Genomic DNA, 27189 nt, shown 5'->3' with positions numbered 1-27189 from the left:
GGAGACTCCTGTCCGCAGCGGCGGGCGCTGCGCTCCGACCGGGGCAGCTGCGGGGCGTCTCGTGTTGTGGCTCAGCGGCCGCCGGGAGTCGGCGGCGGGATGGGATCGGCCGGGGAACTGCTGCGGAGCGGCGGCGGCGGCGACGAGGATCGCGACGAGGACGGCGAGGCGCCAGCGGAGCGGGCGGCGGCGGGGACGGAGCGGGAGACCGGGGCGAGTCCGCGGCGGCGCGGGCGGCCGCAGGAGAGCGGCGAGCAGGTGAGCGCGGACGGGGCCCGGCGGCGCGGCGCGGACCGGGGGGCGGAGGGAGGCGGCCGGGCGGCGTTCCGGGAAGCCGCCCGAGAAGCGGTTGGTCGGCGCGGCCGGGCGGGGCCGCCCCGACGTCGCGGTCGGGCAGGTGGGCTGGCCGGGAACGCCCTCGCCAACGGCCCCTTCCTCACCTGGAGCCGCTTTGCTCCAACCTGATCCACCCGCCCCCCCCCCGGGCCGGTGCGGGGCTCCGGTGCCGGGGCGCCTCCGCCTCGCGCTTCCGGGCACTCACCTGGCTCCCCGCGTGGCCCGCTGCCCTCGCCTCCCCGACGGGGCGGCGTCCCTGGCGCGTGGCGGAGCCGGTGCGGTGCCCGGAGCGCTCGGGGCCGGGGCTTTCCCAAGCAAGCACCGATGGAGTCTAAACTTCACCCGAGACGATCAGCTTTGGGTCGGTACCCGGGGGAACGCCGGGCCAGCGGCCCCAGAGAGGGCGGGAGTCCGCGAGGAGGTCCGAAGCCCTCCGATGAGCCCGAGCTTATTAAATAAAGTGTCGGGCAGTTCAAAGATTGGATTCACATGAGAAGGGGCGTGCATTTTCACCCGCAAACCCAATGATTGTACCTTGAAAACGGTCCGTGACGAACTAGGTTTTAAAAATCCCTGAGCCCCCAATCTCAATGATCGTTGGCCTTCGGTGCAGCTCTACCGTCGGGATAATCAATTAGCATCCGTTACCAGTTCCTCTCCAGGTTCCCTTCTTGGTCACGTTTCACGAAACTCCAGGATCGTCACAGAATGGGTCTGGAAAGTATAACTTACAATGCTTTCATGTCTTACCCAGGAAGCAAAAAAAAAAAAAAAAAAATAGTGTGCAGTCACACAAAATATACCTGAGCAGAGTTGATGGCGCTAGGATGAGGACGGGAGGAGGAGATGGTGACTGAAGTGAATAACTGGCAGCTGGGAGATCGTCCTATTTCCCTTCCTGGTGGTTTTCCTGCTTAACTACCAGCATGACTCAGTAGAGAAAAGTCTTGTTTCCTCTTCCTTGCTGTATTGGAAGTGGAGAAAACAGCTACAAGAACTCCCTGGGAGGGGGTGTGGGGGGGTGACAGGTAGTTTTGAGCTGAAGTTTCCAAAGCAAATTTTTAAATAGTTGCAAAAGCTTATGCAAAATGTTTATTCAGTTGTGAGTTTCATCGATACCATTAGGTAGAGGTTAGCATCTAGAGCTCTGTTCTTAACCAAAATTGGCTGTGGTATAAATAAAATGGATAGAACAGAAAGCTAGGAAACATTGTCACCAGTTTTCCTCATGGAATATCATTTCATTTTCCTCTATTCCCTTGAAGGTGTTATTTTTATTTCCTTTTTAACCTCATATTTTACACTAATTTCACATACACAATAATTGAAAAATCACATCCTACATAACATTTCCTCTTACATCAACACCAAGGAAGAGCTTATAAAAAAGCCAAAAGAAGCAAAAGTAAATAACTGTCCAACCCAATCCATTGATATGAGAAGTAAGCTTTTTTGATAAATAATTTCTTGGTGATATCACAGAGCCTTGTTTTTCTAGCGACATTAACGTCTGCAAATGAAATTTAAGATTTCTATGTAATGTCAGATAATGATGGGAGTAATTTTGTGAATTTAGAGATCATTTGAGGGAGAATTAAATGTTCACAACAATTAAACTTTTTTTTTTTTGGCCACTCCTGGGGCATGGACTCAGAGAATGAGCACTATACCTGACTTCTTTTTACTCAAGGCTAGCACTCTACCATTTGAGCCACAGCGCCACTTCCGGCCTTTTCTGTTTATGTGGTGCTGAGCAATCGAACCCAGGGCTTCATGCATGCAAGGCAATCACTCTACTGCTAAGCCATATTATCCCAGCCCCACAACTATTAAACATATTCTAAGGACCCATTTTAATTTTTTTATGAAATGATGTTTTGTTATTCACTTTTTGTAGTTGTCATTTGCTTTCTTTTTGTTGTAGGGACAGCAAGGACTCCAAATTACAAATGGAGCAACCTGTACAAGTTGCAATTTGTAGTCTTTTTTTTTGTTTTGTTATTTTGAGGTAGGGTGTTACATACAGTGTATCCCTGTTTGGCCTTGAGATCCTCCTCCCTTAGCCTCATGAGCACTGAGATTACAGGAGTGCATTATTTTGCTTAGCTACAGTGCACTTTTCCACAAAAACAATTATATAAAGGGGACCAAAGCTAATTACCTGCTGTCCTTTCTGCTTACTATGCTTACTCGGAGTTCCAGAAGCTTAGCAGTCTCGTGCATAGTAAGAGGAAATTGAAGTCAGCAGCCAGCAGATGCCTTCTTATCTCCATCGGGGTGAAGGCAGTGTGTTGTACAGCCACATTGCTCAGCGCCCTGTCAGCTCTTCGTTTTCTATTATGGCTCCCCTTTCTGTTCCTGTTTACTTCAGAGTTCCCTTTTCTGATAAGAAGCAGGTTTCTTCTGTGGGCTGTTTTACCAGAAAAAGGTTTCTCCATATACATGCTTTCCCTTGTTACTATTCCTTTCCATTTCTGACTGGAAGACCTTTTCTTCAACTTAGAAGACTTCCACCAAAGTGTCCATATAATGTCTGTCTTTGGATGATTGTTGTTAAAATACCAGATCAAAATTTATTTCATGTAATACTGAAATGCTGGTATTGACACCAATGTATTGTTACCATCACACTATCATTTATCCTTGCCTAGTTCTTTTGAATAAAAGCTAAGTAAGATTCCTCTATCCTTTGGGCTTAAATCATTGCAGGTAGGATGAACAGCAAAGGAAGTCCATTAAAACTAAATATCATACCAAAAAAACCTTAGAGAAAGGAGTTATGTCTGCTTTAGTCAGGCACCTAAGAGAAATAAGCAAGAAAGATATCCAAGGAATTAGAGACAGGATACTGTGGCTTCACAGGTGTGTTGATAATTGTGTGCATTAGTGATGATCCAACTATGTTCTTAACAGTGAATGGAGGTGGCTTTATGGTAAAGGCCTATGACCTTCTGCATGGCCGGAAAGCAAAACAGCTCCACACTTTTTATTTTGTATTTGTAATGTCAGTGGCATCTGGTCTAGTGCACAGCTCACAGCCTGAATGACTGAAGACTGCCCTCCTCACCAAAAATAGGCCAGTCTCATGACTTTCCCATTGTTTCAGAGTCTTCTTTGTAAAAATAATGTGACCTGTAATCCTGGCTACTCAGGAGGCCGAGATCTGAGGATCACGGTTCAAAGCCAGCTTTAGCACGAGACTCTCATCATAATCATTGGAAAGCCAGAAGTGGAGCTGTGACTGAAGTGGTAAAGCTCTAGCCTTGAGAAAAAAGCTCAGCGACAGTGCCCAGGCCCTGAGTTCAAGCCCTAGTACCAGGATACACATATACACATACACACATACACACATGTCCAGATAGATATATAGACACAGACGGACAGACAAGTAGATAGATAGATAGATAGATAGATAGATAGATAGATAGATAGATAGATAGAGATAGATAGAGGCTAATACTTAATTCCTGTAATAGTGCACATTTTAAACCATTTCACACTTTGTTTCATTAGTAATACTGTATGAAAAAAAATCTTTGCTTGTAAATCCTCACAATTCTGCCATGAAACAAACTCTTTGAAATGGAAGAGCTTGATTAGTGAGACAAACTCTTTGAAGCTTTTTCAAACACCCTAAAGGATTCCACTCGAGGAAGGTTGTTCTAGAGCATATTCCAGGCTCATAAGGAGCATGCTGACCAGAAGTCACCTATGCCAGCAGCCAGCACTATCAGTTAAGGCTTTGCCATTTTAGGATGCAAAACATCCTTTGCTGTTCTATCACTAGATTTACTGAATGCTTGTATTGTTTTTTTTTATTTTTAATAGTATGTGTTCACTGTACAAAATGATTTTGTGCAATTTTATCATATATAACATTTTGACCATACTTTCTTTCCTCTCTGGCCCACTTACTCTCATTTGAGAGAAAACATGTTATTTGTTATTCCAAGCCTGGCTTATATTGTCTTATAATTTTACTTACAATGTGTTTTATTAAGACATGCTTTCAGGGCTGGGAATATGGCTTAGTGGCAAGAGTGCTTGCCTCCTACACATGAAGCTCTCAGTTCGATTCCCTAGCACCACATATATGGAAAGTGGCCAGAAGGGGCGCTGTGGCTCAGGTGGCAGAGTGCTAGCCTTGAGCGGAAAGAAGCCAGGGAAGGTGCTCAGGCCCTGAGTCCAAGGCCCAGGACTAGCAAAAAAAAAAAGGCATGCTTTCAATTTGTATTAGTCAAAGATATCTCTGGTAACTCACACAGTATAACACAAATTCATACTTACATATTTTTTCTAGAAATTATAGTGGTATTATGAACTCAATACTGTATTTGCTCTCATGTAAATACTTTTATGGTTTTATTTGTTATCCTATATATTTAAACCATTGAGCTTGTTTTTCTAATCACTGACTAATCACTTTCTACTTTCTTCTGCAATCCTATAATTTATATAAACCCCTTATATTTTCATATGTACATAAGGAAACAGTTTTGCATATAAGTCTATAGTAAGCTTTTAATTTTTTTATTGCTATTTTGAAAGTGACTTGTCCCACATCATATTTTTTGCTGCTAGTTTCCAGCTATTGACTTTTATATATTTAGTTCTTACCTTCATACCTTTCTGAATTTTTATTAATTCTTACACTAATAATTGCTATTATCTTAGTCCTGACTCTTGCTTACTCTAGATATATAATTGTTCACTCTTCAGGTGAGAGATAAATTTCACTTCCTTTCAATGATAATACCACAGCTCTATGCCTTGGATTTTGAAATGCCTGGAATAATTAAGAAAACAAATGAAGGAATCTCTATAATAGTGTTTATCAGAGTTTTCTGTAAGATGATCAGTTTAAAAAGATGGAGACAGTCTGTGTGCCTTTTTTGATCTATAATTGGAAATATGAATAACTATACAAATTGTAAATGTGGAGAAACCTGTGCTAGCACTTACGGTAACTTTAGGTGAATTAATTAGCCCTCCTCTATGGGCTTCAGTTTCTTCATTGGATTATGATTCCCACCGTTCTGCTTAATGGCAGACATAATTATATCAACCTCAGGAGATTACTGGAGAGATCACACGAGTTAATAATAATATATAAAAAGTGCAATTAGAGCCATCCTTGGCACATAGCAGCATGCAAGTGTTAGCTGTTAGATGAAATTTTCAACTAGAACCCTAACTGAAAATAAACCCAACACAGGTAATGTTTAAGATAAAAAACAGTGCTCCTTAACTTGGATGTACATAAACATAATTGCACATCAAATACATATTTTGATGCAGCTGGTCTGAGGTCAGACCTGAAATTTTGCATCTCTCCCAGACTCTCAGCTAATGTTGATACTGTACTCACAAGGCCATACTTTGGCAGGGGAATAAAGGACAGATACGCAAATCAACCCGTAATATTCATGATACTTATCTTTCAACATGGTAGCCTAAGGAGATATATCTGAAAATAATTTAACAAGTTTTAGAAGTATGTGGACTCTTTGGAAGATATAAGCCAACCCACCAAGTGATCTAGGTGTAGAATTAATTTGCACCAGGCATCCTTGCTGTTGTTCATTTGTTATCATTATCTAAAGTAGAACCTTTACATCAGTAGGTCCCAACTGAGGGTAATTTTGCCTCAGGGAAGACTGAGAATGAACATTTTTAATTGTTCAGAGTAGCAGGATCCCCTACAGCAAAGTAATGCTCAGCCCAAAATGTCAGTGATTTCAATCCTATTCAAGATGCATGATGAAACTGGCTGCAAGTGGCTCACACCTGTAATCCTAGTTACTCAAGAGGCTGAAATCTGAGATCTCTTTCCAGAAATCACAGAGAGAATGGGAAATAAGTAGAGTAATTTTTTTATGCTGGAGTACTGTTAACACGAAGGAGGTACAACTTGTTTTCTGCCTATGAGTAATGAATATATTTTATCTTCTACTGGTAGTAGTGGCTCACACCTTTAATCCTAGCTACTCCAGAGAATGAGATCTGAAGGTTGAAGTTCAAAGCCATCTGGGGCAGGAAAGACTGTGAGACTTTTATCTCTAATTAACAACCAAGAAAGCCAGAAGCAAAGCTGTGGCTGAAGAGTGGTAGTCTTGAGCAAAAAGCTCAGGGTTGGTAACAAGGCCCTGAGTTCAAGCCTCAGGCTCAGCACACAAAAAAACAACAACAACAAAAACACATGATGATTAAAGTGTTTCAGGTTGCCCAAAAGGTGATCAAAAATACTTATTTAGAATCTGCATTCCAAATTCCTTTTCTTGGTGTCTCTTCCAGCAAACTCCTATGCAATTTGCTTGATTTGCTCTTCCTTGAATTCCTTTTCTGCTTTTTTTCCTACTACCCATCTCCTTTCTATTCAGATTCAGGCTCGTTTTCCTATTTTCTGTTCTTTCTTCCTTCCTTCCTTCCTTCCTTCCTTCCTTCCTTCCTTCCTTCCTTCCTTCCTTCCTTCCTTCCTTCCTTCTTTCCTTCCTTCCTTCCTTCCTTCCTTCCTTCCTTCCTATCATCAATCTTCCTTTCTCTTCTCCCACATCTTCCTCTTCTCTGTAGAAGGTGAACATTATGAAAAATGAAGGTGGTGTGGCATTATAACCCTGAGTTTAAATCCTGGCTTTCCTACTTTATTGGCCTGGTCTGATCCTGATTACTTAATCTCTTAGAGACTTAGTTTCCTCATTTGTAATGGGTATAGTAATGTGCAGGTCTTTGTCTACAAAGTGCCTAGCATAGAGTAGGCTCTCAATAAATATTAGCTCCTTATTTCTTCTGCACTTGCTCTCTTCTCACCTTTTCCTCTAGTAAAGGACCATGATAGCAGTCTTACCATCAATAGAAACTGTATTCTTTATTTGTACCTGTTAAGCCTTAGCCCTACTGTCTTTAGTTTCTGTCTTCTCTGGACTTCAGTCTTATCTTGCATAGGGGTCACCTATCTTCAGAAAGCTACCAGTTATGTTTTGGTTTTTCAGATATAGTTTTTGTGTGTGTATTTAATAAGACATTTGAAAAGTAGTTTCATTTGAGCAATTGAATCTATAGTTATTGATGCAGAGATGTTTTCTGTTCTCTGATTTTATTTTTCTCATATTCAGTGTCCCTCCCTTGGCATGGGAAGAGGAAATGGCCAGCCCAGTTTCTTGCTGTTTTCTTCTAGCAGCAACTGCAGTTTATCAGAGTTCAGATCGAAAAGAAAGCATGGTGTAAATGTTTTGAACTTCATGGGAAGTAAAGGATAAAGTTATTAGCAATAATAGCTAAGCATAATGTGATTAAGTTTAGACATAATGTTATTTAAATTTTCATCTGTGGTTGTTACTAGATTTCCTTTGATACAAATTTTTTATGATCTGTGTTCGAGAATTTGTTCATTCTTTCAATTAACCAGGAAATGGTTACTTTTTTTATCCTCCTATCTTACTTGTATATTCAATACGAAGAGAGGGAAAATTTAGTATGACACCTTATGTGTTGCTAATTTCATAAGCCTAACTGATTAAAAATCCCATAGCTTTAAAAGGTAATAACCTGTAGCAAAAAGTTAATTTTAACTGCTACAAACTGAAAATTATGAAAGAAAGTTATTTTTTATGTTTGGCTTTGGTGACTTAAAATAGACTCACTCATCTTCTAGAAACATCCAGCATACTTCAATAAACATACCAAGATACCAAGTAGTTAGCAATGTTGCCAGGTTTGTTTTTACAAAAATTTTAGGAAAAGTACTAAATGCACAAATATCTAATCCGCACTTTAAGAAGGTGGCTTAAATCAGTCCTGTTCTCTTCTTTGTGACCCACAGTTACCTACCACGAGGTCAAGAAAGGCCTTTGTATTATATAATTTTGTTATTTTTTTCATCACATAGCCATTCTGTGCACTACGATTTTAAAAGAATTTAAATAGTCACAGTTTAAATGAAAAATAAATAAAAGTTTTAATGTTTTGCAGTTTATGATTGTTTCACAGATTACTGAAAATCTGGTTGATAATCTCATTGATTTGTATCCTTCCTCTCAAAGCCACCTTTTTCTTTATTGGTTATATAGTTTAGTGAGAGATAAGTGTAAAAGAATGCCATAGTTGGCATCTAGTAATAAATAACAAGCAAGTGATAAATCTAGTAATAAATAAGTGATAAATAAGTTATAAATCATATAATTTATAATATTGTGACTAGGTCAAGTTTTATATAATTAGCAAATATGTATGTGGTTCTGACCACTTCATAATCTGAAGATTCTTAACCTGAATCACAGCTGGTCAGATTCAGTGTTGAGATCCAAACCATACTTAAATATACTTAACCACTAAGCCAGTGTTTGGCCATAAAATCAATTTGATGGATTTTAAACAAATAGGATAGGACAGGACAGGTGTTGTCAGAGTGCATCACACCTAGGAGGAGTGTAAACTTGTGGAACTTTATATGTACTAGGTTAAAATATGAAATATATTTCTTGTGGATCAGCCTCAATCACTACACCTACGCAATCAGCTCAATTCTGTCTCTGACCTCTACGTGGAACTGTGTTTCCTGGCAGATCTTCATTACCATCAGTTTAACTGCCATTTCTCCTGAGATCCCAGCTCTTGACTCTTCTATGAAAAGAACCTCCTACCCCACTATCTCTATTCTACTACCCTATTCTATTTTCCTCATAGCTCTTCTCACTAGTTATACTTATCTTGTTCATTATTACATGTGTTTATTTTGTCACTCCCTTCTTGCTACAAGCTCATTCTAAAACATATTCTTCAAGAGAATAGCGATTACATGATCTGGCAAATGCTTCAGCAAAGTGCTTTGGCATTTCTGAGTGAATGTAAAATCTGTCAAAATTTTGTTTCAAAAAGACACTGCTGTTAAAAACTCACTGCTTTTGCCAAAGCAGTGTGTCTACTCAGGCAAACTTATCATGACAGAAATTAACTTCAGAAAGGAAGAAATTTGGACTTTGTATAAAACAGAACCATATTCTCTTGTTGGAATCAACAGAAAGAGACATAATAGTGTGCAGTGAGCTTGATAGATTGCTGTAAAACATGGGTAGAAATTCAGGCAAGGAAGGCCAAGCATGGTGCGCACCCCGGTCTAACAGTCCTAACACTTTGGCTGAGGCAGGAAGATAATGAGTTCAAGGCCAAGCTGAGCTGCACAGTAAGTTTTAGGCCACCTTTAATACAAAGTTAGATGTAGACTCAGTTGTTGTCCAAATGTTTTCACTTACAGGCAGGAGATCCTGGAGGAACGCCAAACTCGGGACAAATAATGATGAGTTGGTACTGGGCATGTTGAATTTAAAGGGGTACACATGACATGAAATTATGTATTTTCAATTTCAATATACAAACCTAAAACCTAGAATTACCTGAACTGAGAAATAATGCTTTAAAATTTAGAACTATAGATTTTTTTTATTAAAAAAGAATGATTTAATTCAGCTCGTAACAGGTAGAGAAATGGGTTGTAAATATGGAACCTGTGTATGTTTCTTTATATATTCAGCAGCTTAGTGACTAGAAGTATAGATTATTTACTTTGTGTACTCTGCAGCACTTACTGTGGTTATTTGGGGGCAATCAGCTATTGTTTATTAATCTAAATTGACAACAAGGTCTATTTTGCAAGCTTCCATGTTATACGAATCAAGGATTGTGGCTTACAAGAGTTGAAGTTTAGTAATATACTTGATACTGAGGAAGGAGTTTACACACAGCAAGAACAAGAGTGTGGTTTCCTGAAAGATAGCTGCCATCAGTTGGTCTAGCCTACCAGTCAGACCTCTGGCAAGCTTACCACAAGTAAGGCATTGCATATCTCAAATAAAATGCAGGTGCAAAACATGCTGAGAGAAGAGGCTTGTAACTTTGAAAAGTAACTACAGACTATCACGTCAAGCAGAAAACTTCTAGTTGTTTTTGCTGCCTCACCGTTCACCTAAAGTTTAAACAGCTAATATAATCTGACGATGTTATTTACATACTATTTTCAAAGAATCTCTTCCTTAAGAAATGTCATACTTTTCTTTACAAGATTAGATCCCTGAAGATTCTTTAGTTCTGTAAATAATTAAAAACTGTTTAAGCCTTTCCCCCATTTAGTTCAAATGATTGATATCTTAATAGACATTTTATTTAATAACAAATAATAATTGCACAACAGTGGTTGTTTCAGATCTGCAAAGAATGTCAGCTAACTCACTATGTTTGATAGAAATTAGTACCCAAAACTAGAAGCTTTTGTTGTAGAAGCCATAGTAAACAACTACCAACCATTGCTATACAAATGACACTCTCCTAGCTTTTTGAAAAATTATCAGATTTTTAAGTACTGTTACATGAGTATTTGCTGTGAGATAAAATGAGATTCCATTATAGAGCTTAGTAAGAAATTTATAATAAACAGTTAATTTTAAAGAAAGCTTAATTCTAATAAGCATTCTTCTATAAGCCATACCAATATGTTTAACACTATAAAAATTGAAAATATACAATATATAAACCATTTTTAAGCTTCGTTAAAGCTATGCTGTCTTGGCCTACATATGGACTTACAACTTCCACCAGAAAATTTTGAAGAAAGGTGTTCACAAAGTCACAAATGTTGATTATTACACTTGCAAGGTAAGTGCTCTACCATTTGAGCCACAACTCTAGTCCATTTTGCTTTTGTTTTTCAAATAGAATCTTGCTTTTTTGCCCAGATGGCCTGGACAGTGATACTCCTATTTATATTTCCCTGCATAGCTGGAATGGCAGGCACATGCCACCACACCCAGATTTTTGTTGATTAAGATGGAAGTCTCACTGATGTTTTGCTGGGGCTAGCCTCCCAACTACAGGACTCACACAATTTTAGACTCCTAAATTACAAGGATTACAGGATTGAGCCAACATGTCCAACTTGGTTTATGTTTTTCAACAGATTCTGGTTAAACAACAAGAATGCCAGCATAACTAAGATACTGAGTGCTTTTAGGAGCAGTCCTTATCTAGGTAGTACTTCAGATTGTGTCTAGTACCTTTGTTTTGCAATCTCTTGCTTTTCTTGGTTTTTTTCCTAAAAAGGAAGTGTGACTAGCCTAATATGCCAGTATTCTCATTCCAGTTAGGATCTCTTCTATTTTTTCTTTTGATTTAGGATTGAAAGGGTATGTTCTAGTATAAAACTGTGATACACAGTTGAAATGATAGACTATTACAGAGCTAAATTTATAACTAATACAGATGCGTTCGAAATTCATCAATAATTTCATGTTACAGCTTGTCATGTGCTTATCTTCCCTTCCTATATAATTCATTGTCTTACTGGCATTTGAGCGTGAGCCTCCTGCCCTGCGCACCTGCCTCCCCCCCAAGAAAAAAGAGAAAAAATCTTTTCTGTTAAGAAGTTGAGTGGAACAATGGAGTGGGTTAAATGACACAAAGTTCTATTTATGTTAGGGAAGAAAATTTGTCAGTCTCACAGACCTACTCCCAACTCCCTTCTATTATCCTTTCTTTTTTTTTTTTTTGTATCTCCTTATAACGACAGTTCACCAAAAATTATATCTATACAAGAAACCTTTCCCTAGTCATCGGAGCACATTCTGCTCATGTTAGAAATTCTTTGTTCCTAGCCACTTTTTTTTTCTGATTCTTTAACATTAAAAAAAACTCAAATTCCATTCATTGGATATGTTAAGATCACAGCTAGAGAACAGTTCACTCTGTAACAATTCTTTTAATAAAATCCTTCATAAAAGTCTTTCAGTTTTTTTTTATATTATATTACATATTTGTGCTTTTCAGCTAGCATACTTCCCAATCTTGGGAGAACTATTTCCTTTTCTATAAAATCATGGTTCCCATAGGAAAAAGGTTTAAGCACATTACTAAAGAAGTCAGAAAATTCCAAAGGAGAGGAGTTAGTTATTTTATGGCCTAATATTATGCATGTTCTCTCATTCGAAAACTAAATAAAATGGCTGGCGGCCTCTGAACTTTCCTTTGTGGTTACTCTTTATGCCAATTAATGTAAATTTTTTTCCCTAATAGGCAGGAGGATAGTAAATGATATAGATGGGTTTGGGGCTTTCTTTATTTATGTATTTTTATTTTGGTGGTACTAAGGACTGAATTTAGGGCCTCACCTTTCAATCTTGTAAGCAAGCATTGGACCTCTTTGGCAGGTCTCCAGGCCCCTTTTCAATTAGTTGCTTTGCTGTGGGGTTATGCTTTATTGGGCAGCTGGGCTGGGCTGCAACCCCCCTCGTACATCCCAAGTCTCCAGGGGTCACAGATACTGGCCACTTTGCCCAGCCACTGGTTTAGATAAAGTCTCAAACTCTTTTTGCCTGGACCAGCCTCAAACCACAATTCCCTGACCTCTTCCTCCTAGGTAGCTAGGATTACAGGCTAGAGCCACTGTGCCCAATTTGTCTTTTTAGAAAATGTAAATGCACATTCTAGATATTTAATAAGTGTTGCTTTTTATTAGAAAATGTGTTGTAAAATCAGTTAAAAACTTCCAACACCTAAATGTTGTTGTCAAGGCTTAAATATTTCAGAACATATCTTCAAAGGTTCAGTTTTTCAGGTAAAGAGGAATGAAAAGCAAGAAATGAATTTTTGCAAGTGACTGATGCTAGAGTAAAGATGTTTTGACAACCATAGAATCAGCTTGTTGTATATCAGTGATTTAAACATCTGGCCTATTACATAATAACACAAAAGTAGTTTAAACTATAAAAACTTATCACATCTCTACTAAAGATGTACTTGATAAATGCTAATCTCCATGTTAGATTGTTAGCTTCTTGAGGTTAAGGATGTAGCCAGTAATCTAACACATTATTGTCACTAGGAAAATTTGATTTAGTTCTATTAAATGTAACTGTCTTTAAAGCAAAATTATAAATGTGATGAATATAAATGATAGCTTAAGGTAGTTTTCTTTATTCTTATTCATGTTAATATGTTTTTGTCCTGTGGGCTATGATAAGAATTAACTTGAGTGAGTGGAAATTAGAATGTCATGTTAATGCTCACACAGCATTCTTGTTTGAATTATGACACTTTTGCATCTTTTACTAATAAAAAGTATTTTAATTAAGCTTAAATACTGTTTTAACAGGTAGATGTGAGCATGATGCTAGGTGTATTAAACACAAGTAAGAGTAAAAAACCAGGGTCCTGAGATTCAACTTTCCCACTAATTTTCCTTAGGCTTAATGAAAAAAAAATGAGTTAATTAGGGCAAAAGTACTTGGTAGACCATTGGGCAATGAAGGAATTGCATTTTTAGTGGCATGTATGAGAAATAATGAAGAAAGAAAAGAAAGCTACCAATATTGTGAAATTTTTATTGGTGAATATTTTTAAACTTTTAAGAAAGTATTAGTAGAAACCCTATCTGACTGAATGGCCCTCAGAAGTCAAATGTTTAGTCCCAGAAGTTGACAGTCACAGGATATAAGTAAATGCTTAAAGTTCCAAGATTGATTTCAGAAAACTAGCTGTCAGCCATCCTGAAATTGTCCTTTAATTCACTATCAAAAGTAACGGATACCCCAAAATAACCAGTGTAGGACTTTTGGAACAATAAAGACTCTCTCCCCAGCAAAATATCAATGAACTGGCAAAATAATTAAATATTAGGCAAAGTGAAATGACACCCTTTTACAGTCTTTGGAATCATCCTAAGGTCATATAGCAGATGGAGAAACATTCACTCAAGAAAACCTACTCAAGTTTAGAGCAGTATTGATGGCACTTGAGCCACATCTCATTCAACTAGTTCCGTTCACAGTGCTGTGTTACAGAAGCTCTACCCCGAAAAGGATGGGCTTTACCGTCTTCCACTCCCAGTCTAGGTAGGGTTGCAGGTTCTTCCTGGAAAGCTAGGCCCTTGGTGTTTCTTATCTTTTTACCCTTCCCTCCATGCTCCATTTACAGATAGATACTCTATTCTAAGAACTCATAACCAAGAGGACCAAGTATCTATTTCTCTAAACTGCCTTCACCCCAGTTCAGCCAGCCAGGAACACTGAAGCCCGATCTTCACTGCAGTTCACTGTAAGGCAGAGTTTCCATACCAGGAGAGAGAAGCCAAGAAGATCAAGGGCTTTCTTTTTCCCAACCCCAGTGCCTAATATTAGAGCAAGTTTTGTCATCCTAGAGAACATGAGTTACTACCCCCCACCAGTGCAAATGGTGCAGGAGCTGTGCCCAGGAAGAAAGATAGACCATAGATGTGAAGAGCCTGATGTTTTTTGAAAAAGGGAATAGAGAACTCTATGCCTAATGTTACAGTTGAAAACAACCTGCATCTTGGTGAAAGGCAATTAAAAGGAAGCTAGTAACGCCATAGTATATCAAAACAGAGCTGGCTAGGGAAAGAATCAGCCAAGAACAACAACCCTCTTGGGTCAGAATCAACTCAGAGGGTCAGGAAAGCAGGGTTGATGTGCTAGGCCGCACCCACTCAGGAGCAATCACAGGAGGATGTGGGGTAGACTTGAAAGCATTCCGCATTCTGCATGAAGACCCATTAGCGCAGAACAAAAGCCTCTGTTTCACAAAGGGCTTAAATGTAGCCTCTGATAAAAGAGTGAGCTATAAGCTGCTCTAACCCAGGGCAGCTCCTAGGAAATGAGGCATTAGAATAATATGGAAGTCATCCCTGGAAGTCTGGAAAACTATGTACATGCCCAAGGCAAAACTTCTCAGGGGCCGTGACAGTAGGAACTTGGAAGCTGCTATTTCCATGTCTGTGCATAAGGCTATCATGTCAAATCTCTGAACATGGGTAGTGGTCGCCAAGCAGTCCTTCTATTTATTTACAGTGATGAAGAAAAAAGGCTAGGGGGCAGGGGCTAAGCATACCCTACAACCAATAAATGGCTTATATTAACCCATGGGAACCCCAGGTAAATGAGACTAGAAAATAAAAATAAGTGAGTAAAGAGCAAACAGACCATAAAATTCCTCCAGCAACTCACTAAACAAATAAGCAAACCACGGCTACCACTTTGGTAGGAGCTGGGGAAATCAATACCTACTGCTGCTAAAAGATATTATCTAAAAAATGCCTGCTGTCCAAAAATATAGATCATGAGAGCTGGAGAAACGAAACAGGAAAGTGTAACCCATAAGAGCAGGGTAGGCAATAGAATCTACCTTTGACAAGGGCCACATGAACACAAAAACTGCCAGGCATGGCAACATATACCTTTGACCCCAGGACCCTGGAGGTAGAGGTGATGTAGAAAGATCACAAGTATAAAACCCACTTTAGCTACATACCAAGACACTGTCTCAGCAAAAATAAAACCTCAAAAACAACTATAAATATGGTGTTAAAACTAAAGAGAATATGCTTAAAAGAATGAAAGATCAAGGGCTGGGAATGTGGCTTAGCAGTAGAGTGCTTGCCTAGCATGCATGAAGCCCTAGGTTTGATTCTTCAGCACCACATAAACAGAAAAGGCCAGAAGTGGCACTGTGGCTCAAGCCTTGAGCAAAAAAAGGAAGTCAGGGACAGTGCTCAGGCCCTGAGTTCAGGACTGGGGGAAAAAAAGAATGAAAGAGAAATATGATTGCAGTGTCTTACCAACTAGAGAAGATAACAGATTTTTTTAATCAAATGGGAATTCAGAAATTGAATTAATATAATACCCCAAATGAAAATAATTTCAACTGGCACATGAAAACAATCAACCTGAAGAGATGTCTGTAGAGGTATATAGTCTTAAGGACGGGGGGGGGGGGGGGGGGCGGGGGGCGGGGAGAGAGAGGATATGTAATAAAAAAAAACCTTGGAGAAATATGGCAATTGACTAAGCACACCAAGATACAAATAGAGAATAGAGAGCAACAGAGAAAATAATATTTAGAAAGACATAACCACTACAAACTTCATGAAGAATATTGTTAACTATCCAAGAAACAAAAAAAGTCTTAAGGATAAACATGAGATATACAGACATATCATAGTTAAAATGTTGAAAGACATCAAATATGACAAATGTACTCACTGCCTAATGTATGTAACTATAACCCTTCTGTACTTTACCTTGACAATAAAAAATAAATAAAAAATGTTGAAAGGCAGAAATCTTGAAAGCAAAGGATAACACATCTCAAAAGGAAACCTCAATAAAGTCAAGATTAAAAGGAAGTAAGATAGAATGATAGACATAAATCAAAGGTTGGTAGATTACAATCCTACTAAAGTTTAAAAGCAGTCAACAGAAGTAAAGTTGAGTAAAGGCAAAAGGAGCCGTTACAGCAATATTTAATTTGTCATGTATTCATTTGTTCAGTAAAGCTCAATTGACAAACTACTCTGCTATCCAATAATTATTTTTCTTTTATTTGTTATGCATCCTGGCAGGTATACTGTAATTTACCTTCCTTATTATAATGTACATGAGGCCCACAATATTGTGTTATCTAAATATCTGTAATTACTGCATATCCACATATTTTCATGGGTCTTTAAAAATAACATTTAGAAAGTTACATCCAAATATTCCCATTTGCCTCACCTCCACTGTTTAATACACTTTCACGTTAATTACTGCTTGTAATAATAAAACCAAATTAGTAAGGAAGTAATAAGAATCATGGTTAATCACTTAGACTTTGGAATTAACTAACAATACTTGTTATAGAAAATGAAGATTAAGTGGGATAATGAAAACAGCACTTCCTTAAAATAATGCCTACCACAGTGAAAACAGAATAATGGCTGTCATTTTTTTAATCATCTTTGTAATCTCCTGTAGTCAGAACTCTTAGTCCTAAGCGACAAAATTCAGCTCCTACCAAATTTTGCAAAACAAGAAATTAATGGTTTATACTATTGAAAAGACCAGAGATCGGTGTGTTATCAAAATCTGTACATTTAATAAGCTATTTCAGCAAGATTCTGTCTCTAAGCATTTTTAGCTTTCTTTTGGCTTTATTCTTAGTCAGATTTCTTTTTATGACAATAAAATGCCCTATGTCTTAACCAGCTAACTCATCTTCATAGCTTTTAAAGCTTTAACAAAAAAAAAAGAAATCTTTCTTCAATAGCAAAAGTCTTAAGTTGGGCTTTCTCTCTTTGGCCTATCGAGGGTTATATGCTCATTCCTTCACTACACGCATGTCCAAGCAAATGAAATGTTTTCTAGGTGTATGTCCAAGCAAATGAAATGTTCTGCTTATTCGGGCTGAGTGAGATATCGCCACCAACACAGGGAGCAAGAGTAAGGAAAGTTACAAGTGTACTCAGAAGGAAACGAAGGGATTCCTGTTCAGGATAAAGGTCAAATCAATACCAGGCACTCAAAGCAAGCAGATTCCCAATGCTGTGTATGTTAGAACACCACAAAATGTGATCCGGCACATGAGAAAACAGTTAAAAGTGAATCTGAAATTGTTGTGGACTCAGGGAAAGCCTGCTTAAAGAAGCGGGGTGCTTTTCTACAAGTGAATAAGCAAGAGGTTCTACTGTACTACTACTGTGTGCTCGTTGTACTGTATGTATGTCGTATGTGCACTGTATCAGTATATACTGTGCGCATTGCACCATGGGCAGGGGATTTGCATAGAAAACACTGCCTCAATTTCTTTATAATCAAATTATTATAACAGCTAAAGAAAATGAAACTGATTTTAATTATTATAAGGAAAATGATGACTAAAGTATTCATTAGGTCAGGCAGCATGGTATAATAGAAAGTAACAATCTGAAGACATTCATTCTACCAAAATACAGTAATAATAATAATAATTGCTATGAGAGCTTATTATGTATAAAGAAGATGTTTTTATGTTTTCTCATCTTGTCATAAGAAGTCTGTGAGGTAAGTAGGAATGATGCTCCTTATGCAGATATCAAAAACAGATTCAATTGTTAAATACTTTGCCCTAGGCCTTGCAGCTAATACCTGAGAATAGGATGTGACTCTGTCTCATTCTCTTCTGAAGCCTGTGAATTTTTCAGTAGCTTGTGTTACTTGGCCTCTTGAGCACTTCTTTCTACAGTAAGAGACTTTGGTTTAATTGTCTTAAAGAATACTTTTCAAAAATCATGTTACTTTTTTAAAGGATTCACCTTAAATTGGTTATCATTCTTTTAGGATTTTGTCATTATCTTTTAGGATTTTGAATCCGCCAAAACATACATTTTTACATGTATCTTCAATCATAAACAAAAAGATGAGAAGAATATCACTTTGAGAACACTTTTTAATGTTCATGGCATTGTTAGTATTCTGTGTGACCATCAAGGAAAGTCCTTTGACAAATGTTTTTCCAGTAGGGCCTCACACACACAATAAAATTTGGCAAGGACACGAGAGTGCTTAATGTTAGAACAGGGAAGGGCTCCATCTGCATGCCTGCTCAAGTGCAGTTCTGCGTGTGACGTGTAAAGCTACTCCGCCAAGCACATCTCTTCATTCTGCTTGGAGGCTTGTTCGGTTTTGGTTTTGTGTTCTTTCTTTCTTCCTTTTTTTTCTTTCTTTCTTTCTTACTTTATTCTTTCTTTGTTCCTTCCTTTTTCCTTTTTTGACATTTGACTCTAGATCCTAGTCACTCCTTTAAAAGCTATGAAGATGCACTCATCTACAAATAGGTTTGTCTCATTCCCATTTTTGCTCAAGATGAAAATAAAAACTGGAGCAGTTTTCTGGTTTTTTAAACTGTGAGAAAATAAAAAGCAAAAAAAATGGTACTGATGTGCAATTTGCTGTGTTGAATGTACTCATTCTCTATGAAACAAAATGTGTTACCATAGCTTTTCTTTTTTCAGAGACGAAATATTTAAAAATTCCTCTAAGCTACATTTGACAGGCATTAGCTTTTAATGTAATAACTGGAAGGAAAAGGAAATTTGACTAGTGATGTGGCCCTAGCGTAAGACTGGGTTCATAGCACAGATCCTTCAGTTACTAAGTATAAGTCAGTGTCTGTACATTTAACTCTCTTCTTTTAAAGCTATAGGAATTAGGCTTAACATGAATATTTTGGCTAGCAGCTACTATAACCTGTAATTAGTCTAGAATTTATAAATATTTCAACTTGTACCTGTACTCATGGAGGAATAAAATGAACCTAGATATTATACTTACGTTTTATTAATGTTATTATGGAATATTTGTATTGTTCATAAAGCAAATGTTTATTATTAACAGACATGGGCCAGGCACAATGCAATATACTAAATACTAATATTAAAATTTATATGGTATACCTTTTGTCATAAGTATCATTAATGGACTAAAGATATGACAGGAATTAGATATACAAGTAAATTTTAATACAACACTGTGATAGGCAGAAGAGTGGTCTTTTCAAAGACATTCACATCTTAATCCTCAGGACCTGTGAATATGATACATTGCCTGGCACACTGACAATGTGATTAAGTTTAAGGACCTTGAAGTAGAGTATCCTGGACTTCCCAGGCAGGCCAGACTTGATCACATGGGTCCTTAAGGCAGAGACTCAGTCTAATGTGGCACAGGCCTGTAATCTCAGCATTTCTTCATAGGCAGAGGATTTCAAGTTCAAGGTCAGCTTCCCACATTACATAAAGAGGCCATGCCTTGGGAAAAACAAAAGCAGAGAGTCTTTCCTTGCTGCTATTAGAATTCTATATATTACTGGCCTTGAAGATAGAGGCATGGGGTCTAAGAACCAAAGACGATAGACGTCCTCTTGCAAGTGGAAAGGTGTGGGAGTGGACTCTTTCCTAGAGCCTCACAAAAGAAACACAACTCTGCAGACACGACTTATAAAGTTCAGAACTATAAAGTTATGTAATTGTATTCTTTTAAGCCAGTAAAGTGTACTATATAGTAATATCAGAGGAACTAATTCAGGAAAGAGATATTGCCTCATTTTATAGAGCTTACTGTGAAGTTAGAAAGATAGGAATCAAATAATCACACCCACACTTTTTCATGGACTTACAATGCTTTGGAAGTGCATTACCTGATGCTAAACAAGGTTTATACTGAGAAAAGGAGAGAAGAAAGAGTGTTTTAGGCAGAGAAAACAGCAAATTACAATCCCTGTCTGGCAAAGCATAACCTGAAGCTGAAACAAAGACATGTGTGATTGAAACAGAGACAGACAGAGGGATGCTGAAGGACAGAAGGAGTACCAGGACCCAGACAGAGGCCAGGATAAGCATAGTTCTAAAATCAGGGTGGAGGTGGCATGAGTGAATTTGAGCATGAAAGGATCACTGTGGCTGCTGGGTGGTGGAATGCATGCACACTAGAGGCAGGAAACTACTTCACTGGCCAAGGTGGTAGATTATCCATACAATTTAAGGCCATGTGGAGTGTAACATAATGGTAAAGTGATTAGAAAAATGCAGGACCACGTGAGGCAGAGAAGAGTCAAGAATGCCTCCAGTTTAGGGTCTTCAGATCTGGCATATGGATGGCAATGCTGTTCACTACAGCAAGAACATTGAAAAAACACCTATTTCTCACAATCATCCAGGTAGTTTAAATGTTATTGTGAATAGGGACTTCTAAAAATGGCTGAAGTGTATGCTCTTTTGACATCTACGTGAAGCAAGCCAAATGCTGTTACTTGGGGTGGTTTTGTGTCACTATGCAACATTTCGTTATATCTAACCACATTGACTACTAAAGATATATTTCTTAATATGATTTCCCTGAGTTCTACTCATTTATAATGCAGTTACTCTGAATTTGTCATTCGTATAAACTAACCACCATCATCTACCAGCTAGGTGGTAGTGGCTCACCTAGTGAGCCTATAATCTTAGTGCTAGTGGCCTATAATCTTAGCTACTCAAGAGGCTGCAATCTGAAGATCAGGTGCAAAATCAATCCAGGCAGACAAGTCTGAGATTCTATCCCCAATTACCAGCAATCGCCAGAGTTTAAGTGTTGCTCCTGCAGCCTGGAGTATCCATGCTGTGGGGTAGCACTTAGGCCCTAAGTTCATGCCTTAAGACCAGTACCAAAAGAAAAAAAAAAAAAAGAAGCCAAGCTAGAAATGCAAGGCTCTGAGTTCTAGCCTCAGTACATACATACAGAACATATATACATACACAGACATATATGCAGAAAAATATACCCCAACTGGTAGAATTATCAGGATTAAACTCACTGATTATATAACCTTCTAAGTTCTTTATCTCAACTTAACTACTGTTCCTATAGTGGAGTGCTAGTGCTGGCTGCTAGTGGATCTTTATAGCAAATTATTAACTCTTCAGGGACTTTGCAAGCTGGCTGTTAGTAACTCCAAAATGGCCACAATGGAGAACTAATAACAAATTGGGAGGCGATATCAAATCAGCAAATCTTTCTGCTTTCCCTTTATTTTATGTTTATGTGTCACATTTGCCACCACACCATTGCTTGACCCCTTAGTAACTGGAGCATTTAAGAGGATAATTTAGATACAGAAAATAGAGAAATGAGATCTTCTGTAATCTTACTGATTTGACAATACTGCCCGTCTCTTCTGTGTTTTCCGTTGTCATCTTGGGATTGTTTGAAATCTCTCCTCAGGTCATTGTTGACTATCTTGTGTATTTCTAATGAATTTCACTTGTGGAAATACACTACTTTGAAGCATTCTTCTACTGACTGTGTTTTCCTCTTTATTTGGTTGCTCAGTACTATTTGGTAACATGGTAAAATTTTAGTAATTATTAAATCTAGCTCATAGGTATATAGTTATTAATTGTACTTAGCTGATAGGTTTATAGTTATTCACTGTACTTACTTTCTTTAATTTTGTGAGTACATGAAGTTCTTCATAATTAAAGGAAGGTGAAAACAGCAGGCTTCCATAGCCACAAATTGTGCTCAAAATTGTGCCTTGCAAGTCTTCCCTTTATAGGCCCTATCCCACCAGCTATTCTAGGATACAAGATGCTGTGGTCATCTCCCTTCTCACCTGGCTTCTAGGGGTTAACTAATTCCTTACTTTGAATTAATGTTGCAATTCCTACTTCTTCCTATGAGGAACTCACCAGCATTTGTAGATTTAATTTAAATATGATGAGTGTACCTGCAGCACTCTGAAACTCTCCAGTAGATATTCTTTTTTTTTTTTCATTTTCTTAACTGTCAAAGTGAAGCACAAAGGGGTTACAGTTTCATATGTAAGGCAGTGAGTACATTTCTTGTTCAACTTGTTACCTCCTCCCTCATTTTCCCCATTTCTCCCTCCCCCTATCCCTCTCCCTTCCATGAGTTGTACAGTTGGTTTACACCAAATAGTTTTGTAAGTATTGCTTTTGGAATCGTTTGTCTTTTTATCCTTTGCCTCTCAATTTTGATATTCCCTTTCCCTTCCCTAGTTCTAATACAAGTACATCCAGTATCTAGGGTACTAAGATCAGATACAGTGATAGTGGGGACATTCTTAGAATTACTCCAAGCCTCCCACCCTGGTTTACTAAATCAGATACTCTGGTAATGAGCCCTGTAGTCTGTGATTTCACATATGCTCAATGCGATTCGACTGTGTGCTCCTTTAAAAAACATACTACATTAAAATATCACAGAGGCAGCAACAGCCAGAAGTAACCACCACTAGACCCAGGGTAGCAAAGCAAACCAATGAAATTACTAAATCTGAAAAGAATGAGAAAAGGCCCCACAGACCTGAAACCCAAAATTCCAAGAACAGGTCACTGCTTACCCGGTGGTATGAGTGTCTGAGTTCCAAGAAGGGACCTTATAGACCTTATAGAATCCAAGAAAGAGAAGGCAACTGGAGCTGGTGTCCAGAGCAGACACAATGAGATAGTTTCTACAGATGCTAGAAAAGTCCCAAGCTGCTATCAGGTGTTGCTACTGTAATGAAGGTTTGTTGGTAAATTGAAACTTAACAACATCAACCCAATCCAGATAAAGCTGGATAAGGCCAGGCTCTGGCTTTTAAAACAGTCCTCTTACAAGAACTATTTGAAGCACCCAAATAAATATCTTAATACCTTTTGAGGGCACCCTCTACCCAGTCGATCTCCCCCCACATCCCCGCCGCTTAAAGGTTTCCCTTGCCAACATAACACTGAAGACCAAACATGTAACACATGAGCCTTTCAGGGGACAAATGATAGCAAAAAATATAGAAGAGGGTGTGAAGTTTAGAGAGTAGCTTCATTGTAGTAAAATTGGGAGATAGTAGAAATAATACACATTTTATAGTATGTGTAGTTGGCTACACGTGGACATTTTCCAGAACTCTGACTCTTAGTAGCTTGTTGGCCTACACAAAATTAATCCTATGTGTTTCTCCTGATGGAATTAGTAAGAAGCATTTAGCATTTAGAGGATTATGAAAAGGCTTATGCTGAAGTTTCCGTAGCTGAGGAGTTCAGTTAAATGTAGTTCAATGTGATGGACTAATAAATAAAAACTCACAAGGACAGAACAATTAGAAGCCTACCTCTTAAAACAGGAGAAAAGCAAATAAGATTTTCAAACTGTGGTTACTGATGAGAAATACAAAGAGTTCTTCACAAGCAGCCATCTTTGTGTAATTCAGAGAAACTAGAAAACAGATGGAAGTGAACCACTTGTTTCCTTCACTGTGCAAATCAGTGGTCTGGATAGCTAGGATTATAGACATGAGCCACTATCACCCATCTAGACACAATTTTCTTATGTCACTATAAAAGGAAGATTCCCATTATATTAAGCTAACAAGTATTTATTGAATTATTATCAAAAGTATGCCTCTATTTTGAAAGATAAAGAACTGAGATAAGCCAGGCACAGTGCACTGATCAATCCTGTAATCTTAGGAGGCTTGAGATCTGAGGATCTCAGTTCAAACCCAGCCCGAGAGACTTTTATCTCCAATTAACCACCAGAAAACTGGAAATAGAGCTGTGCCTCAAAGTGGTAGAGCACTAGCCTTGAGCAAAAAGAAGTGAGGGACAGCATGCAGACTCTGAGTTCAAGTCCCATGACTGACCACAAAAAAAAGAGTACTATGAGATGTTACTCTTAAAGACCTTTGTCTAGTTCTTATTTTATGTTCATGTTTTGGTTATTTTTTTTCTTAAGGCTATTGAAGATTCACAAAGCCACACTGGTGAGACTGGCGGAGATGACTACAAAAAGATGGGAACGCTTTTTGGTGAACTGAACAAAAACCTCCTCAGTATGGGCTTCACAAGGATGTACTTTGGAGAACGAATTGTGGAACCCGTGATAGTCATCTTCTTTTGGCTTATGCTGTGGTTCCTTGGCCTGCAAGCCCTCGGACTGGTTGCTGTTCTTTGCCTTGTCATTATTTATGTGCAACAGTAGGACATGGCTGAATGAGTGGTTAGACATTTGAAAGCCATGTATGTAATTGATAGAGTTACACATTTTGGCTTTTTGAAAGCCAAAACATTTGACTTGTTTTTGGTGTGTTCGCTGTTTTGTAACTCAATTTATAAGTGGATATTGTTTAAAATTGAACCAAATTCTTTGTTATAACAAGGTTCAATATATATTTTGAATATATATTTTATTCAAAACTCTTATTTCACTACTGTGATTTATATTCACTTTAGACAACTATATCCCCACTCCAAATCTTAAATAACATCACCAACCAATGAGCAGGGAAAAATAAGTTGGAATTCAAATCAAGCAGTATAGTTCTTACAGAGTTTTAATAAAACATTTTTTAAAAAAAGAAAAGCTAAAAATAAGTTTTAATTGAAAAACTGTTCTAATCTCACTTCTATCAAATCCACATTACTTGGGAAATACTTGTCTTTCTATTGTCCCTGGCTCAACCTGAACCAAGATAATTTAAGTTGTAATTACTACATACTACCTTAGTACTGTGGTAAGTATGAATAAAGCTAGCACATTACTAGAGATTGAAAGGAGTATATTTATTGCTGGGGGAAGTTCTCAGGTTAAATTTTCTATAATGGCATACTCAGGCCTGGGATTTCTTTAATATATTGTTGACATTTTAGACAATTTTGGTGCTAATTACTTTTTTGTGGATTTTTTAAATATCATAAGCCAAGGCTTCATCCTAAGGTAATACCTATCCTTGTGTCTAACCACTTGCAGATGTCAGTGTATTTTTTTCCAAAAATTGTAATTTTATAGTTCTTTTGCAATTATCTTAAGATTTAAAATAGTGTATTTCCTATTTTGGCATGAATCCCTCCCCCCCCCCCCAAAAAAGAAAGATTTATATTTTATTGTAATTATTTAAAAATCTGATCATTTTTCTTTGATAACTTATGGGAAGTACAGTATTACAGGATAAAATCAGATGCTAAAATTTGGAATTTAAGATTAAAGCCAAGTCATTAATTGGCTAGTCATGTTATTGTTTCCTTAACTCAGTTCTGTGTGGCTGTATATTGAAACAAGCATTTCTTTAAATACACTTTGAAAACAAAACCTGGCTTTAGTGACATTTGGTTACAGGACCTTTAGACTTTGCACTTCCATCTCAAAGATTATTTGAATAAAGAAGAAGTAGATAACAATCTAGGAATTCAAATTAAATACAATTAAAATAGACAGTGGGCATTTTTCTTTGGAAGGGCACTGCTAACTGAAGTATGTCAAATATTTACTTGTCTGTTTTGTAAAGTTTTTACCCAATCCAATTTCACAATTTTACTCTGTGAGTTCTTAGTATCTTTCATCCTGAAACAGAAAATAATGAAAAACATTTAATTTCTAAAATCAGATAATCCTAAACAAAAATACTAGTTGGGGCCACAAAAAAATTACTGTACATTGGTGTAAGTATGGGCCTTTTACGATTTGGCTTTTGGAAATAAAAACTTTGTAATATATTATTGTGCTTTTAATTGGGTGTGAGATATTTTTTACAGTAACTTTTATGAGCTTAATATAGGTACAAGTTGTTTGAAAAGTTTCCTCTGTATAACATAGAATTGCAAAGTTTTCAAAAGAACCCAAGAGAGTTTGCATATCTGCATAGGATATTAATAAGCATATTCTAATATTTCTAATACTATCAGAAATGTAATTTCTCTTTAAAATGAAAAGAAAGACAGTATACATAGTAATGACTCTGGTCCCAACAGTGCTTACTATTGAAAACACATTAAAAATAAGTCCTAATATAATATAGTTCTTGTTTAGTATACTGCCAGTACTATGCATTTCCACATTAATGTTAATGCATTAAATTATATAAAGAAATAGAGAAGATCTTGCTGCTCTTCTTTCTTCATATATTATTGGCTAGTACAGAATGCCATCAAATCTTTGGGGTTGATATGGCAAAAAAAAAAAAAGACACCAGATTTAGCTAAAATCTTTTCTTTTATGAAATACAATTGAATGTAGTCTGTACAGATATCCTGAAAAGGACATGGTAATTTCTTTGCTTCCTGGCATAAGAAATTAGATTGAAAGCAATCCTTGGTTATTTCAGTCTTAAATATAAGCCAATTATAGAAACTTAATGCCTATGAATAAAGAAACAGAAGGTTATAATGTTAAGGTTATTAGATTATTAATATATACATCACCTATTCTGTCAGCCCTTTATTCAAAGGATAAAGGTTAAGATGGATATAAGCTGACTATAGATGGTATGAGTAAATCAATTTTCCTTAAAAGCTCAGCATATTGTAGAATTAAATCTCTCTGTGTGTGTGTGTGTGTGTGTGTGTGTGTGTGTGTACTGGGCTTTGAACTCAGGGCTTGAGGACTGCCCCTTAGCTTTTCACCCAAGGATAGCACTTTATCACATGAGCCACAATTCTACTTCGGCTAATTGGAAATTTAAAAAAAATATCTTGGACTTTCTTGTCTAAGCTGGCTAGCAACGAATAGAACCATGATCCTTGAA

General features: G+C 37.7%; 1 protein-coding gene across 1 annotated transcript; it reads left to right on the top strand.

Annotated features, from left to right (window-relative positions):
• Fam241a (family with sequence similarity 241 member A) lies at positions 1-26661 on the top strand. The gene is made up of 2 exons (XM_048333472.1): positions 1-258; positions 24405-26661. Exons 1-2 carry the CDS (start codon positions 100-102, stop codon positions 24648-24650), a joined length of 405 nt encoding a protein of 134 aa, XP_048189429.1. The 5' UTR covers positions 1-99; the 3' UTR covers positions 24651-26661.
• The last annotated feature ends 528 nt before the right edge of the window (positions 26662-27189 follow it).

This window comes from Perognathus longimembris, chromosome 24 (assembly GCF_023159225.1).
Source record: "Perognathus longimembris pacificus isolate PPM17 chromosome 24, ASM2315922v1, whole genome shotgun sequence".
NCBI classification, from domain to species: domain Eukaryota; kingdom Metazoa; phylum Chordata; class Mammalia; order Rodentia; family Heteromyidae; genus Perognathus; species Perognathus longimembris.
This window is presented reverse-complemented; position numbering and strand designations above follow the sequence as displayed.